Source organism: Falco cherrug, chromosome 7 (genome assembly GCF_023634085.1).
Source record: "Falco cherrug isolate bFalChe1 chromosome 7, bFalChe1.pri, whole genome shotgun sequence".
Lineage (NCBI taxonomy): Eukaryota > Metazoa > Chordata > Aves > Falconiformes > Falconidae > Falco > Falco cherrug.
The window spans coordinates 17,650,967-17,665,884 of record NC_073703.1 but is presented as its reverse complement, the minus strand read 5'-3'; the positions used below and the strand labels follow the sequence as shown (position 1 = coordinate 17,665,884).

Sequence of the window (14,918 nt, the reverse complement as noted above, 5' to 3'; positions counted from 1 at the left end):
AGATTTCAACAGGAGTGGATACTAGGTATGAATCAAGCCCTTAATCCTACTCCAAAGCTAAACTGAGAAGCTGAATAATTTTTGGATTTTCTAGTTTACCTGACTGGGCAAGGAGACTGGAAGAGAAGGGATCCAATTGGGGACAGGAGGCAGGAGAGGCAGGCTCATATTAAAGAGATTCTAGGGCTACAATTCTCATGTATGGGGTATCTCTGTATTTGCAGCCCTTCCAGACCAAGCCAGGAGACCCACTTTTTGGGCTTTCTCTAGCATTAAACCAGGGGTCCTCAAACTAGGGCCCGCGGGCTGGATACAGCCCCCCAGGGTCCTCAATCCGGCCCCCGGTATTTACAGACCCCCACCCCACCCCGCCGGGGGTTGGGGGGGGAAACCAAGCAGCCGCAGATGACTGCCTGCCACTTCACCCACGTGCCAGCCCCCTGGTTAAAAAGTTTGAGGACCCCTGCATTAGAATCTCTTTAAAGTATTTTTGAGCTGGATTTATGTATCACATAGTCTTGCACCAATATATAGTGACACTTAAAATTTGTGTCATAGTAGACATGTTCAAAGTGCTTTGCAAATATGTCTCAGCATTCCTGTAAGATAGATCACTAAGCGCTACTACCTCTGTTTTACAAAATTAAGAGAAACTGCGCAAATCTACACAGCCAATCAATCACATGGGCCAGCACTTGAACTCAGCATTGCCAGCTATGTGGGTCACAGGGACAATACTACCAAACCTTTCATTCATTGCCAGCGTTTTTCAGAAGTGCTTTTAAATACTGCAAAGTGAACAAGTGTAACACAGCTATCTGCTCCTCAGGAAAATCTTTCATTGTATATCATGTTTATTATCAAGTAGAACAATTTCCTTTGTGTAAACTACAACAGTGATGTCAGGTGATTCTCACCAGTTTCAGGTAACCTGTAAAGTTAATAGAAATCTCACCTGGTCTATTCATCACATGCATTTTGAAAATGCGATTATCAGAACTGTCTTTTTAAAAACTGACACCAAAATAATTAAGATATACTTTTACCATTCACCTTTAATTTCCAAAAATCTTCTAGTGGACCTAAAGATCCTTAGCGCATGAAGAACCCCAAGCTGGAGTTAAGGCAGTAATAACCCCACTTGCCTTAGAGTCACACCTGTAACATGCCCTGCTGAAGGGAGGAGGCAGACAAAAGGGGCAGTCAGCAGCAGTCAGTGTGAGAAGCCATTGAGACTGTTATCAGCTGCCCACAGGAAACATGACAAACTGCAAAAATAGTTGGGGTCAACATCTCAAGTTCAGCGAGTTGTCTTATGCAGGTTCTTCTAATGACTTCACATTGAGCTACTCAAGACCTGGACTGAGCTCTTGTCTTGAAAATAGACCCAAATTGTACCGAATTGTTGTAAGGAAAATTTAAACCTATTGATGTAGTGTATGTCCTTATTACAGTACTAAACTGTTCTACCTGTAATTTGGTTAGTGAAATTGATGATAAAACATCTGTGTCAAGTGACAGGTTATGTGAATTTTTGCTTCTCTCCTTCATTTAATTAAGATCTCTAAAATTCACAGGACCTATTAAGTTTATCACAGGCAATATGGGTCATGACTCAGAGTGCTGATAACCCATTTCCTTCTGCTTGCTAAAATAAAAGAAAGAGGAAACTTCCGTGTTTTTGTAGGCATCTGAAAACAGCAGCCAGTGGCAGGAGTTATTAACCATTCCTAATGGGCATATGATGTCACAGCAACCATTGCTATGTCTCATATATTTCAGAGTAATATGCATTGTTTAAGTTAGAGTCATGTGTCTAAAACTAGGCCTGCTTGCCTCAACTTTCTTACCATGCAACTTCCTGACCAACATGCAGTGCCTGTGATTCTTCCAGTTTTTCTGCTAGTGTGACTCGGCAAAGAAAGAAGGCTAATTAATGTGCTGTACTCAGAAAGCAAATACTATCAATGAAAATTACTTTAATGGGTGATTTGTGTGCTTTTTGCAATGCAGCCACATTAACTGAAGGCTAGCAGGAGAACAAGATGGCATAGTTAATGCCCATTAACCTGCTGGAGTGAGAACTATGTTGCTGATTTAGAAGCATTAGGTTCTACCTGTGGTGACACTCTTGCCAGTGAGAAGCGGAGATCTTAATAGAGCTTTTATTGCACTTGATTCCACTACGCAGTAAATCCAGGATGCTGACATCTTGTATAATGTCAGTGTCTAGCCAAATACTGTTTTGATTCGTGCTTTGCTTTTTGCCTTCTAAAGAGAAATAGACTATGTTGACAGATGAATGAGAGGAAGAAAATTTTTTTTTTGGTGGTGGAGGCGTGGCTTAATATATGTAGATAAACTTCCAATACGATTCCTTCCAGACATTGAATTTACAGCATAAATCACCATCCATCAATACAGTCATCAAAATAAAGGCCAGCTGGATCACTGAGCTGCTGTTCTGTTTTTGTTAGTCTGTTTTCTGTCATATCTATTTTCTTTCCTATTCTCTCACACGTGTGCTTTGACTTTTGGGACTATACACATACCATTTGTGTAGTTAACAGAGTCTATGTGGCTGCTGTTTATCACAAAAACCCCACCTCTTCTGACCCATATAAGAATTGCTGTAATTTTCTTTGATTCTTTTTCCAATTCAGACTCCACAAGGAGTGGAGGAATATAATAATTATAAGAAGAGTGGATTATGGAATCTATACAGTCAAGACTTTTCAAAAAGCTGCAGTTAGTGCAACACATGCAGTCTTTGTATTGTATTTTGGATTTGGGTCAATGGGTGATTTTATATTCACATGAATTCCATATCTGGTAACCTAACAGCATATTTCTGTGCTTAGGAACTGGGCAGTTAGAATCCATATCTTGAGAGTAAGACATCCCATCTAAGCAGGCATCCTTTAGGGAAGAATTGTCTCTATTTAGTTTCATAAAAATGTAGACATCTCCAATAACGGGTGCAATCACACTTGAATTCATTCTCTTTATAAGTTTAATGAAAAAGGTCTCACTGGGGACAATGACTCAAGCAGAAAAGTAACCATCTATATGATATCTTTTCAGTTGATACACACATTCCAGTAGATCTTTGATGGTGCACAGGTAACCTCCCTCTGATCTAGACTAACTCACACGTGGCATGTTTTAAATCACAGAAAATGCAGAAATTCTTTGCTGATGCTGGTTGAGAGAGGAAAAGAGCTTGAGCTTTATGTCTTCAGGACTTTTAGTCAGTCACCTATTGGACCGATTTTCCATGAAGCGGTCAGGCACTGAAACAATAAACTGATCGAAATTATTGTTTATCTTTGCTGAGCTGCCACAATTGTGGTTGATGAGTATACTTGGTGTATTTGGAAAAATCAAGGCTATCCTTTTGAAATATTATTTCTGTGCTCTAAAGGAATAAATATAAATAAATGTTAACGTGAGAGCCAGAAACAAATCACTGGGGTTTACTAGGATGGTCACAGATAAAAAAGCTGCCAGTATGAACCTGCAATGATAGACAAGTGGGGTTGTTTATTACCATAGCAGAACAGAATGCCAAATTATTCTAGGAAGTGGTACTGTAGGGAGGCTTAATCAGATTTACGTTGTGTTCAGAAATGCAGAATGGCATATGTTCCCACTCCAGCATATGCTGTCTACCCACATCTAAAAGGGTCAAAACTGCCTACCATTAAGTGGCAGTAAAACTTTATATAATAGGTAATTTAAAAACTGCAAACAAATATGAATTTAAAAAATTACATTCAGACAAAAAGAACACCTCATTAGCAACACCCTAAAATTCACTTCAGCCTGATACAGTGCATAAGAAGCACGTGGATACTCTCTGGGGTCTGGATCATGGGCTATCAAAGCACACTCAGTCTTGCATTTACAAATGCAAACATTTTAATTTACAATGTTATTATGAGAAATGCAACAGAAATACTCTGAAACGAGATTCTCAAGCATAAAATGCTTACATAATATTCCTTTGGGCCAAGTGATTAAATTCAAATTCTGTCTCTGTTGTATGGTAGAAAATTACTTTTACTTTACTAGAAGCACATCATAACCAAATGGAAATAGATTATTCTATTTTCCAAATCAAGAAGCTGCACATTTTCTCCCAGCCATTAATGTTGTTCCAGGAGAATAAGGTGATCTCATAAACGCAAATAAAACCAACAGATAATAGTCCAAAAGAAAATTCCCCATGGCAGAACTACTGTCTTCACTACTCTCGTCCCCAAAGTCTGCGTGCTCCAAGAGACATGTCTGCAGATTAATCAGGAAAACAATGCACCTGGATACGTATTCTTCTCCAAGTATTATTTGAGATTACACTGATTATTGATTTTACTCCTAACTTAAATAGGAAGTGGCCTACCCCTCAAATAGGGGTTGCTCATTGTTAACATGCAACATTTTAAAACATAAATGGACATGCGTAACAGGGCAACGAAATCTTAGCTTTTATTTCCTATGTAAATTACCTGTGACTACCAATACTGAAATAACTTTCTTATTACACCTGCCTTCAAATGCCTGGTTTGCAGCTGTTAACAGCAAGGAATTTTGGTAGAAAAGGTACAGAAGAAAGCAAGAACAAAAAGAGGGCAAACCAAAGTGGGTCACTCAATGTGAAATGGCTTGGTTAGAATTTTTGAGTAAGCATTCCTGAAAAATGTGTTGCAGTCCTTGCTCAGCTGCATCTTAGATGTGCAGACTAAATGCACTTCCTTTTCATGAATATCTGGTATATTATGTTCTGTAAGAATAAAGTATCTTTATATGACAATGTAACTTGTCCATTTCGAACACTGTTAAATAAAAAAATCTTTTAACACTCACATGTCAATTATATTGCTATTTTTGTAATGCTGACTTTGAATTTCTAAAATTAGTTTCAAACTTTCTCTGGAAAATTTCAGAGTACTGGCATTCATTAAGAGACGAAGGAAAAGAAACTTCAAAAGAACTTTTCAGTTGAGGTTGTCCATCAAAAATACAGGCATGTTGTATTGAGATAACCAACTACTGGGGTTATAGTTAAGAGGAAACACTGATGCTAAATCAGTCCTGCTTTATTTCCTAAGCAAAACAGTAGTAACAGCCCTCCCTTGGCATCAATAGCTCTTGAGAATTCATCTCATAAAAATGAATTCATTTTGATACATACAGCAGGAACAACCCTACCATTTCAGAGATTAACATTTTGGTAAAAATGGCATACCAAATCTAAATTATAATACTGAGATAGTTAATAAGTAACACCACTTAATCAAGATGTAAAGACATACATGGCTAAAGAGAAGTGAAACACAAACCCCCAAATATTCATGAAACTCAATGCATGAGTTCCTTCATAGGTAGTACAGATAGATATACAATACCACAAAGGAACCTAAGCTTAATTAATTATTTTGTGCAATATTGTTTAAGGTCCTTGGAGGAAGAGCATTAAAACCCTATAGATTCCAAATACATGCTCTACCTTTCTATTTTATAGATGTACAGTACAATAATTTACAATAAGCTATATAAACATGTCCATTGCAACAGCAGATGGTGTTGTCATATCCTGCAATAAAAATAAATCTTCACATGTTTACGTGCCCTTATATTTAAGATAGTTTTTTTAGTATGTACTGTAAAGAGATGGAGGAAACAAGATACATGTTCTGATTAAAAATTCCATATCAGCTTTCTAGAGGGAAAAAAGTCTGTATTTCTTCTTTAGAGGACACTGGGAGTCCTCTGCTTTCCTATGGCTGCAATAGAAGCAGAATACAGTCTTTTTTGCTGGCAGACATTTCAATGGAAAAATTAAGAATACATGAATGGAGCTTTTGTATCCCCAGGCCTCTATGCTCAGTGGTGTTGTGTTCTAAAGTGATCAGACAGCTACTTTAGTACAGATAATGTGGCAACAGGCTTTAATACCATCAAAAATGGTTTGCATGAATTATTTACGTATACTATGGAAGTTTACTATAGCCATTGCTGGTGTTCTGTGATGATTTCTGTACTCTTAGAAAGGCGTACAGAGTGAAACCCTGTTCTACCATTCTAATCCCATCTGAAACAGCAGAAGTCCTTCTGATCCTTGCCACATATCAGGATCATAAGTATTGAGAAATGCATTAGTGGTAATACTAGTAACAGCTTATAAATTACTTTAATCCTATTGCAGGTGAGAAGCACTTCAATGAGAACCAGATGGACAAAAACGATAAGAATTTTAGATCAGGAATGGGAGTGAAATGGAGAACAAAAGCATGAAGGCTTGAAACCCATCACTTCCCTCAAACACATTCTTGACAGTTGAGCAGAAAACCAAACATTATACTTACGTCATAGCTTGATAAATATCTTCAATTCCATAGCGCATTGCAAATTCATCCACAATTTCTTGTGCAGCATCATCAAAGTACACCTTCCAGGCTTCATCACCTCTCACTTCAGGGATTTTTACAACACCATTAGATTTAACTTCCGTCAAGTAATGGAACAGATTCTAAATGTAAGAAATATTTCAAATAGGAATTTGCAGCTTTTAAGTAGCAGTCTGAAAGGATATCCTATATAATAGGCATCAATATGTTCATTGTTGGCTGTTTGGGGTTTTTAGTTTCTTGGTTTTGTTTCTTTTAAATTTGCTGAAGAATGGCAGTAACTAGTCATCATTTGATACAACACTCCACCCCCCCCACCCCCCCCCCCCCCCCCCCAAGACTCTAAACATGCTTTTTGTAACAGAACTCTGGTAGTGCAGGCTTGTGATTCAGCACATTGATCCATCTCCTTGATATAAGGTCACATCAGTTAACTGGCACAGAGAGACTACAACATAAAATTGTGCAGAAACTTTCTCTTCTCTATCATATGCCCTTGCTAATGAATGAAATTGTGATGTTTAAAATGCTCACTACATAGTCTTTCACCTTCAATTGGATCTGTGACCAATAAATTTAAAATTCATTATTTAAGAACTGTAAGTTACAGGAAACATATCAGAAATAGTGCATAAGCCTCTCAGGTAGTGAAAGGCACGCTATAAATTTTAGATTTAGCAATCTTAGGACCAAAGCTAGTATTTAATTTAATGTTAATGTCACAGAATAATTCTCAGATTACCTTGCTCCATATGTATCTAAAAAATGACCAACAGACTTTTATTTCCAAAAAAACCACCAAAATATTGAAAAAGTTTTGCTTTTGGTAAATAGACATAACTGTCACGTGGATTACCTTAAAGCAACAACATTTTGCCATTTATGTCACAGGTTGCAACTTTACAATATCAGGTCAAAATCTGTGAGCACAAATGCCCTAATATATATTAGTGCTGAGCTTTCAGCCATGTACTAGTACCAGCCTTCAGAAAATACTTGTATTTTTTTAATAGAACTTCAATGCGCATCACTGTTTGAGGGAAGAGGAATCAAGTACAAGAAAATCTTTCAAAATACACATTGGTTTATCAGTGATGATTTTTTTTTTCAATATTGAAAAAATTAATCTAGACAACAGGAGAACAAAATTTTATATTGTGTGTACTTCTGCTTTTTCTCACTCTCTGCAAAATATGGATTAACGCAGCAGGAAAGAAGTCCTTTACAATTAATAGCTATGTTTCTATAATACACAGAAATGGTTGTATCTTCCTGATGTTAGCAACAACGTATGGAGCACCAAAACACTAAACCAAAATACAGCACAGGGAGAACTTAGCTGACTCCCCCTCTTCTTATTCTGATTCCTGCTGGCAGGAATGATCTGTTGGCAATACATTGTTCTGCCTTTGACTCTGAGCCTGGTATGCCATCAGCAGTACAAGGTGGGATATCTAACATAAACTTGTCCTGCGGCGTAGATACTAACGTTCTGTAGCTTTTTTTCCTTAACTTTGCCAACATACCTCATGTAGACAGGTGTACTGCATGTGGTAGGGAGCAACTTTCTCCTCTCCTTTTATTTCAACGTTGATTTTCAATCTAATGGCACCAGAGACAGCTGATTTATCTGTTCGCTTTTCTGAAGAGAAGAAAACCAATATATTAGTAACTACCAAGAACACATATATATCATATGAGCTTGCATAAATCATTCTAACTTAATAATGTTTTTAAAGCCAGAAAGACCTGCTGTGAAAAACAAGAGATTTTTTTTTAATACCTCCACACATGGTTCAAGCCATTAAGCAGAATTCCAAACTATGAAGGAAAGAATCTTTCTTATTTTATTTGCCAAATTCAAACCAGGCTGCACAACATTTTATTTGACACTTTCCCCTTTTCAATAGAAATTATTTCTATTTTCGAGCTGGTAACTGTACTAGTTATTATTATTTTCATTACTGATATTTTCCCTTAGTTATGAGGACTTTAGCGACAACCTGAACCACTGTGTCTGGGTGTGGTGGGTTGATCCTGGCTGGACACTGGGTGCCTGCCAAAGCTGCTCCATCGCTCCCCTTCTCAGCCAGACAAGGGAGGGAAAATATAATGGAAGGCTCGTGGGTGGAGAAAAGTGCAGGGAGGGATCATTCAGCAGTTATCATCAATGGGCAAAACAGACTCAACTTGGGGAAAATTTTATTTATTACCAATCAAATCAGAGTAGGATAATGAGAGCTAAACCTAAATCTTAAATCTTAAAGAACATCTTCCCCCCACCCGCCCAGGTCTTCTTCCTGGGCTTATCTTTACTCGCAATTTCCTCTGCCTCCTCCCCTTCAGCGGTGCAGGGGGATGGGGAATGGGGGTTGGGGTCAGGTCAGCACATGTTTCTGCTGCTCCTTCCTCAGTGGGAGGACTCCTCACACTCCAGCTCACACCCTGCTCCAGCGTGGGGGGTCTGTCCCATGGGAGACAGCCCTCCAAGAACTTCTCTAACCTGATCCTTCCCACAGGCTGCGGTTCTTCATGTACTGCCCCAGTGTGGTTTCCTCCTGGTGGGTGCCATCCTTGAGGCACAGACTGCTCCAGTGTGGGTCCCCCAAGGGGTCACAAGCCCGGCCAGCAAACCTGCTCCAGCCTGGGCTACCCTCTCCACAGGGCCACAGGTCCTGCCAGGAGCTGCTCCAGCTTGTGCTTCCCATGGATGACAGCCTCTTTTGGGCATTCACCTGCTCTGGTGTGGGGTCCTCCACAGGCTTCAGGCGAATGCCTGCCCCACCGTTAATGTCCATGGTCTGCAGGGGACACCTTCCTCACCAGCCTCACCATGGTCTTCACCACAGGCTGCAGGGGAAGCTCTGCTCCGGTGCCTGCTGCACCTCCTCCCCTCCTTCTTCGCTGACCTTGGTGTCTGCAGTTGTTGCTCTCAGGTGTTCTGATCCCTCTCTTTGGCTACAGTTGCTGATCTTAAATATTTAATTAGAGAGACACTAGCACCATCCCTGATTTGTCTCGGTGTTTGCCAGCAGCAGGTCCATCTCGGAGCCGGCTGGCACTGTCTCTATTGGACACAGGGGAAGCTTCCAGCAGCTTCACACAGGAGCCACTCCTGTAGCCCCCTGGCTACCAAAACCACACAAAAATGTTCTTAGCAGAACTTGATCACAGAGCTAAGATGAATATCACAGAGGAAATTATACGAAGAACTGTGTTTATATGATCTCTACTGGTCTGTTTAGTTGGTGTTGCCCATTCTGGAGGTTACTGATGTTCTTTGGCTTCAATTTTCACTTCTCCAATCCACTCCAGCAGTATAGCTGAGTCAATAGGTATTAGAATTTTTATGATTCTTTCACAAAGTGCTGTGATGCGAGTGGTGATGAACAGTACAATTAATAAGAATTGGCATTCCACAAATCCAAATGTTTTGAGTGTTTCACTCCTCTTTCCTCTCTATGATGTGAAGTACTGCGGTTGTGTCAATGTTTATCAGAATAAAACATGCCAGTCTTTTTAGAATATTAGAATTATCATGAGCCATTTACCAATACTTCTCTTTAGATGCTGACTGAAAGGTTTTTATTCTAGATTCTTCCTTTTGCAGAGCACATAGATTTTCAATATTATTAAAATGCTTCCAGTCAAATCAGTTCAACAAGCTTTGTTTTAAAAATCTGTTTCATAATAATTTATATCAGTTTAAGTCACTGAAATTTTTGAAGGAATAAAATTCAGGATTCATAATGACTCGATTTCCTTACCTTTTAAAAAAATCTCATTTATAAATAGGAAACAAAGCAAGGCTTTCTTTCAATTGTCAATGAGAACTCAAATGGTTCCCTGACAGATCTATAAATGCCACTGGGAAATGAAACTGGGAAAACAAGGACTGTTGGTTCGGAAACAAATGCTCTACAATTTCAGAAAGTTATGTCACATAATTCACCAGAAATTTTCAAAGAGCAGGCAACCTACATAAAAATGTTAATATCACTTTTTTTGTTATCAAATATAGGAGACTAACTTTTAAAGAGCTACTCCACAGCATTTAGTGCACCCGAAGAGATTTTTAGAACTGAAGAACAGTTGCATGCTTAGATTTAGATAAAGGAAATACATTCAGAGACATGCTTTCATTGATTTATTTCCGGTTGAAAGAATGATACTTCTTAAGACCTGTCCAGACAAGCAAGTGCAGTCATTAAGCACAGCAGAGAGCATTTTGAGCTCCAGCAGGCTGTCTTCTGTTTATAGACACATTTGACATGTACAGAACATAAAACTCTAGCAAGCAAGTTTCATGAAGAACCACAGGTGTAACCACTGTGAAAAGCAAAGATGATTAGACCCAGAATGGTACATAATTTTTAAAAGTATATGATGAAATGAATAAGGACAACAAGCAAAATATTTGCTAGATGTAACTTTGTAGATGTATTTCCCACAGAATGCTACTGTGAATGAACTAGTCTGAAATATTGGGTTTTCTTACATATTCTTAATTTTTCATTAAAAAGAACTAATTTTCTTTGATATTGTGATTATTCTGCTTTCTGTAATTGTCATAACTCTGGATCAAACCCAAGAATGTATCTTTCATTTTTAAATCAACCTGTAATACAGAAGATTCTAAGGTATGTATTGGTACCAAAGGTATATACTTTGAAGTCCTAAATCTACAGATGCTGAGATTCCACCTAAATTTGTTTTTAAAAAATTAGTAAGACTCATACCTAAATTATACCATACATCCATTTCTCCACTCAGTGTTCTTACTTCAATGATTGTTTGCCCAAGGAAGTCATCTGATTCCTTTTTGAAATGTTGTTTCACTCTAGATTTAATGTCGTCATCTTCATCCCATACTCTCACTTTTATTCTATCTGTGGAATTATGGCATTCACTGTAAAAAATAATAATAAAATACAAAATGTGATACATAAGCTACATGCATTTGTACTGCTGTCTAATTCACTGTCCTTGATTTCCATATACCTGCTTAAATGCATAAAGTGACAGAATACAAACAACCTGCAACATTTAGTGGAATAAAAGGCGATAGCACACTGCCAGGGACAAAACTACAATTACTGTATATAAGAGAAAGTAAAGAGCATAACTTGACTGAATTATATATACAAATGGATTGTATTTAGGAATGTCTATTTAAGAATGTAATGAACTCCTCATTAAAATTATTAATTAATTTACAATGTGTATTTCTTGATACTATTATTTAACAAATATCTTAGAAAACATACTGTTAGATCAGGTTTATTCATTTAGGAATGCTATGTAGTACATACAGCAGACCGCAAAAATAGTAGCCTATAATGTTATAATAAAAAAGTGAGAAAATCTTAAAGAATATTTCCAGTATCTGGCAGGTTTTGAAAAAAACCCAGCAAGTATGCACAAACTTCACAGCACAAGACACATAATTAAAAAAACCCCAAAACCTAGGGAAATAAGTAACTGCTTTCTTTAGAAGATACATTACTTTTCTCCAAGACCTCCATGCTCTGGTAAGGAGGAGTAGGGACAGACTGCCATGTGCTAAAAAATTCCTTGCAAATTGAAGTGGCATACTAGCTTCTCATAAGCTGAGTGGATTTAAGAAACTACTGGATGTATGAGAGTGAGGTGGCTTCACTTGCAACCTGCAGAGCTCCTGGTGAATAAAAAATTATTACTTCCAGCCCATACTGCATGTATTTCCACAAAATGGAAAATAAACTTTACTGCTGCTTATTCCTATAAGCCACACTGAAGACTGTTCACTGTTGGTCAGTGTTGGCTTTTGATGACTTCACTGAAATATCCCAACATTGACTGCAGAAATCCGTGGTAGTGAAAAACTTTCCAATGACTTTTTAACAGCCAGTACAGATCTGGTGGCAGTTATAAACCATGTCATACTCATGCATCTGTACTAACTGGATGGGGTTTATATCCATTCAGTAATACTAAAAAGTATTTTAGATCTTATGAATGTTTGTGTATCTTTAAATGTAGCTTTAAACTGTAGCAGCAAATTTTCATCTTCAGCAAGGTCTTCGTTTGACACTAGTTTAAGAGTTCTGACTTGAATTCTATTCCAAGCACTATCACTGCTCAGTCATCTGTCTCAGCGTTTCCAGCATTAAAAGAGTAATACTATAACTTATCTCCCAAATGGCACCCCTCAGGGGTGTTCTAAGAATTAATTAGTGGTGGTAATGGGCTTTGGAAGTATAAAGTGTTTTAAATGGTATTATTACTGTCAAGGCCAATCAGTCACTAAAAATGCCATGCACAGCTTTTAATCTGCCTCACTGTGACATCAGATACATTCAGTATCACAGAAATGCTTGTGCCTGTATTCCAAATTTTAACACTGCAGATATCGCCGATAATTAAAAACCACCTTGTTCTGTGATTAGCAAAACTAATTAAGCTTAATTTAATTTTATCTTATGATTGTCTTCCCTGACATCTAACAAACTGCAGTCACATACTGAATCTTCTCCCATAATTGGGATTTTCATAATTACTCCTTCATAACCCTGTCGATTATGGGGTGAGCTCATACTGAGGACACTACTAGGATCTCATCTCTGTCTGACCACCTATTTTGATAGAACATGATGGATGTAGTATTAGGCAATCTGTGAAATTTCTCTGACTGACCAAAAAATTCAAAAGCTATAGGCAAGGACATATAAAATATAGGAAGACACAGATGGATCAAATAAACCTCTTTGCCTTAAGAAACTAAACTAAACCCAGAAACCATTTAATTTTCCTGAAATGTAGTCCTGAATTATTTCTTAACATTGCTAAAGTCCTGAATTGCATTTAGCTGTGCACCCTGTAGAAATATTAAACAGGGGATTTGTAGAGTGGCTTAGGGAGATCCATCGCTGGTGAGGCCATCATTTATGTGACCCACATCACTGTATATGTGCTATTAGTAGAAATCTTGTTCCTGCTTTTCTTCTCAGGGAGATGTTGCATATAAGAAGTCATTAAATGGTACTTCAGTACAAATACTGTACTTGTATTCTCCTGAGACAACATCAGTTTTCTTCTGATGTACACTTAGCTGATTAAGGAATATTTATTGAGATACTCAGGAAGACTGCACCTTTCCCTGATATCCTCATTTGTCTCTCCCACATCTTTTTATCCATTAACCTTAGGTTACTGAAACATGGTGAGACCTATCACAACCAATGGGTTTCCTCAAATGTTCATCTTTGTGTCTAAGCCTTTAGCACTGAGTCAGCTCTGCTACAGGTTTGTAATGTTCCTGTGCAAGACCCCCAAACTACCACAGATTTGTGACGCAAGAACAGAAGTGTGGATGAACACATATTTCTACTGGTGTACCCTGTGCCAGTGAGACTGCAGGAAGATTTACTATTAAAACCACAGAGCTGTCTCTGCAGGATTCTACTTACCTGCCCAGCCTCTCCCAAAAAGCACTATATAATGAGGTGCACTTTCTGCTTTGGTCACCGATAACATCTGTGCAGAAGCTCTGTGGCTTTGCAAAAAGCATTGGGTGGAATTCCTGCTTCTGCTTAACCTGCCCCGGAAAATGAGCTCAGGGAATTCAAGGCAAAGACAACATAGGCTATTTTCATTGTTCCTCTTCTAGCCACTCTGCTTTATATGCTCAGTAAAAGTATTCACTAAAGTGTGATATAGGAAGGTGAAAGCGAAACGCTCTTTAGCATACACAGAATGAAGATACTGATGTGTTTGAAAACTGGAAAAGCTGCAGTATATTCAGAGATGTTAGACAGAAGAGGTTGTTTTAATAATTTATCAGCAATCTGGTGATGCTACATTACTTCTGCTTTTACAGAATAATGCACAGACATGAAATAATCCTCACAGCATTCCTGCTTATTCTAATGGCTAGAGTAATAAAAAACTGTAATAACAAACTATCTTTACTATAGCAGCCCAATGTAAATTTAACATTAGGTGCACTGCCATGGCCTTACTGTATACCTCCTCTAAGAGATCTTCACCCAGTGTTAAAATAACAACTAATTGATACTATGCTAATTTCAGTAAAGAAATAAATACAAATTAATAAAGAAGCTGGTAAGGAATGTATGGAGAATAATTACCCACTGCCAAAATTAAATACATTCATTATAACAGCATTCTTACCTTGGAGTCTTCAGTAAAAACTCTTACATCCACTAACAAATTTGCATACTCCAAATGTAAGTCTAGGTGGAGAGGTTTGGGTTTTTTTCCCCTACTCTAAAAAAATGTTATTTCTATAATGAGAAGAAAATTATTTTTCCAATAAAATAAACTATTTTGGTGAAATTCTGTAAGCAATCAGCAGACAAATGAGGCTACATCTGAGATATAGAAAACAAACTTGACTGACGACTTGCCTTTGCAACACCTTTGCCTGCCCACTTCCAGTTTTGCACATTTTGTAGCTTACCTTTTTTTTCTAAATCAACTTTTAATCAATCATTTCACAAATGAGTA

At 37.9% G+C, this 14,918-nt stretch overlaps 1 protein-coding gene across 2 annotated transcripts in view; it reads right to left on the bottom strand.

The window, feature by feature from the left end:
• The window catches only part of UNC13C (unc-13 homolog C), a 178,470-nt gene that overhangs the window by 93,924 nt on the left and 69,628 nt on the right, over positions 1 to 14,918 (bottom strand). For both annotated transcript variants that reach the window (XM_027800121.2, XM_027800123.2), the window contains exons 9-11: positions 11,150 to 11,319; positions 7,937 to 8,052; positions 6,369 to 6,532 (exon numbers count right to left, since the gene is read on the bottom strand). In XM_027800121.2, the coding sequence (XP_027655922.2) occupies positions 6,369 to 6,532; positions 7,937 to 8,052; positions 11,150 to 11,319 (450 nt within the window). The remainder of the gene's footprint in view (positions 1 to 6,368; positions 6,533 to 7,936; positions 8,053 to 11,149; positions 11,320 to 14,918) is intronic.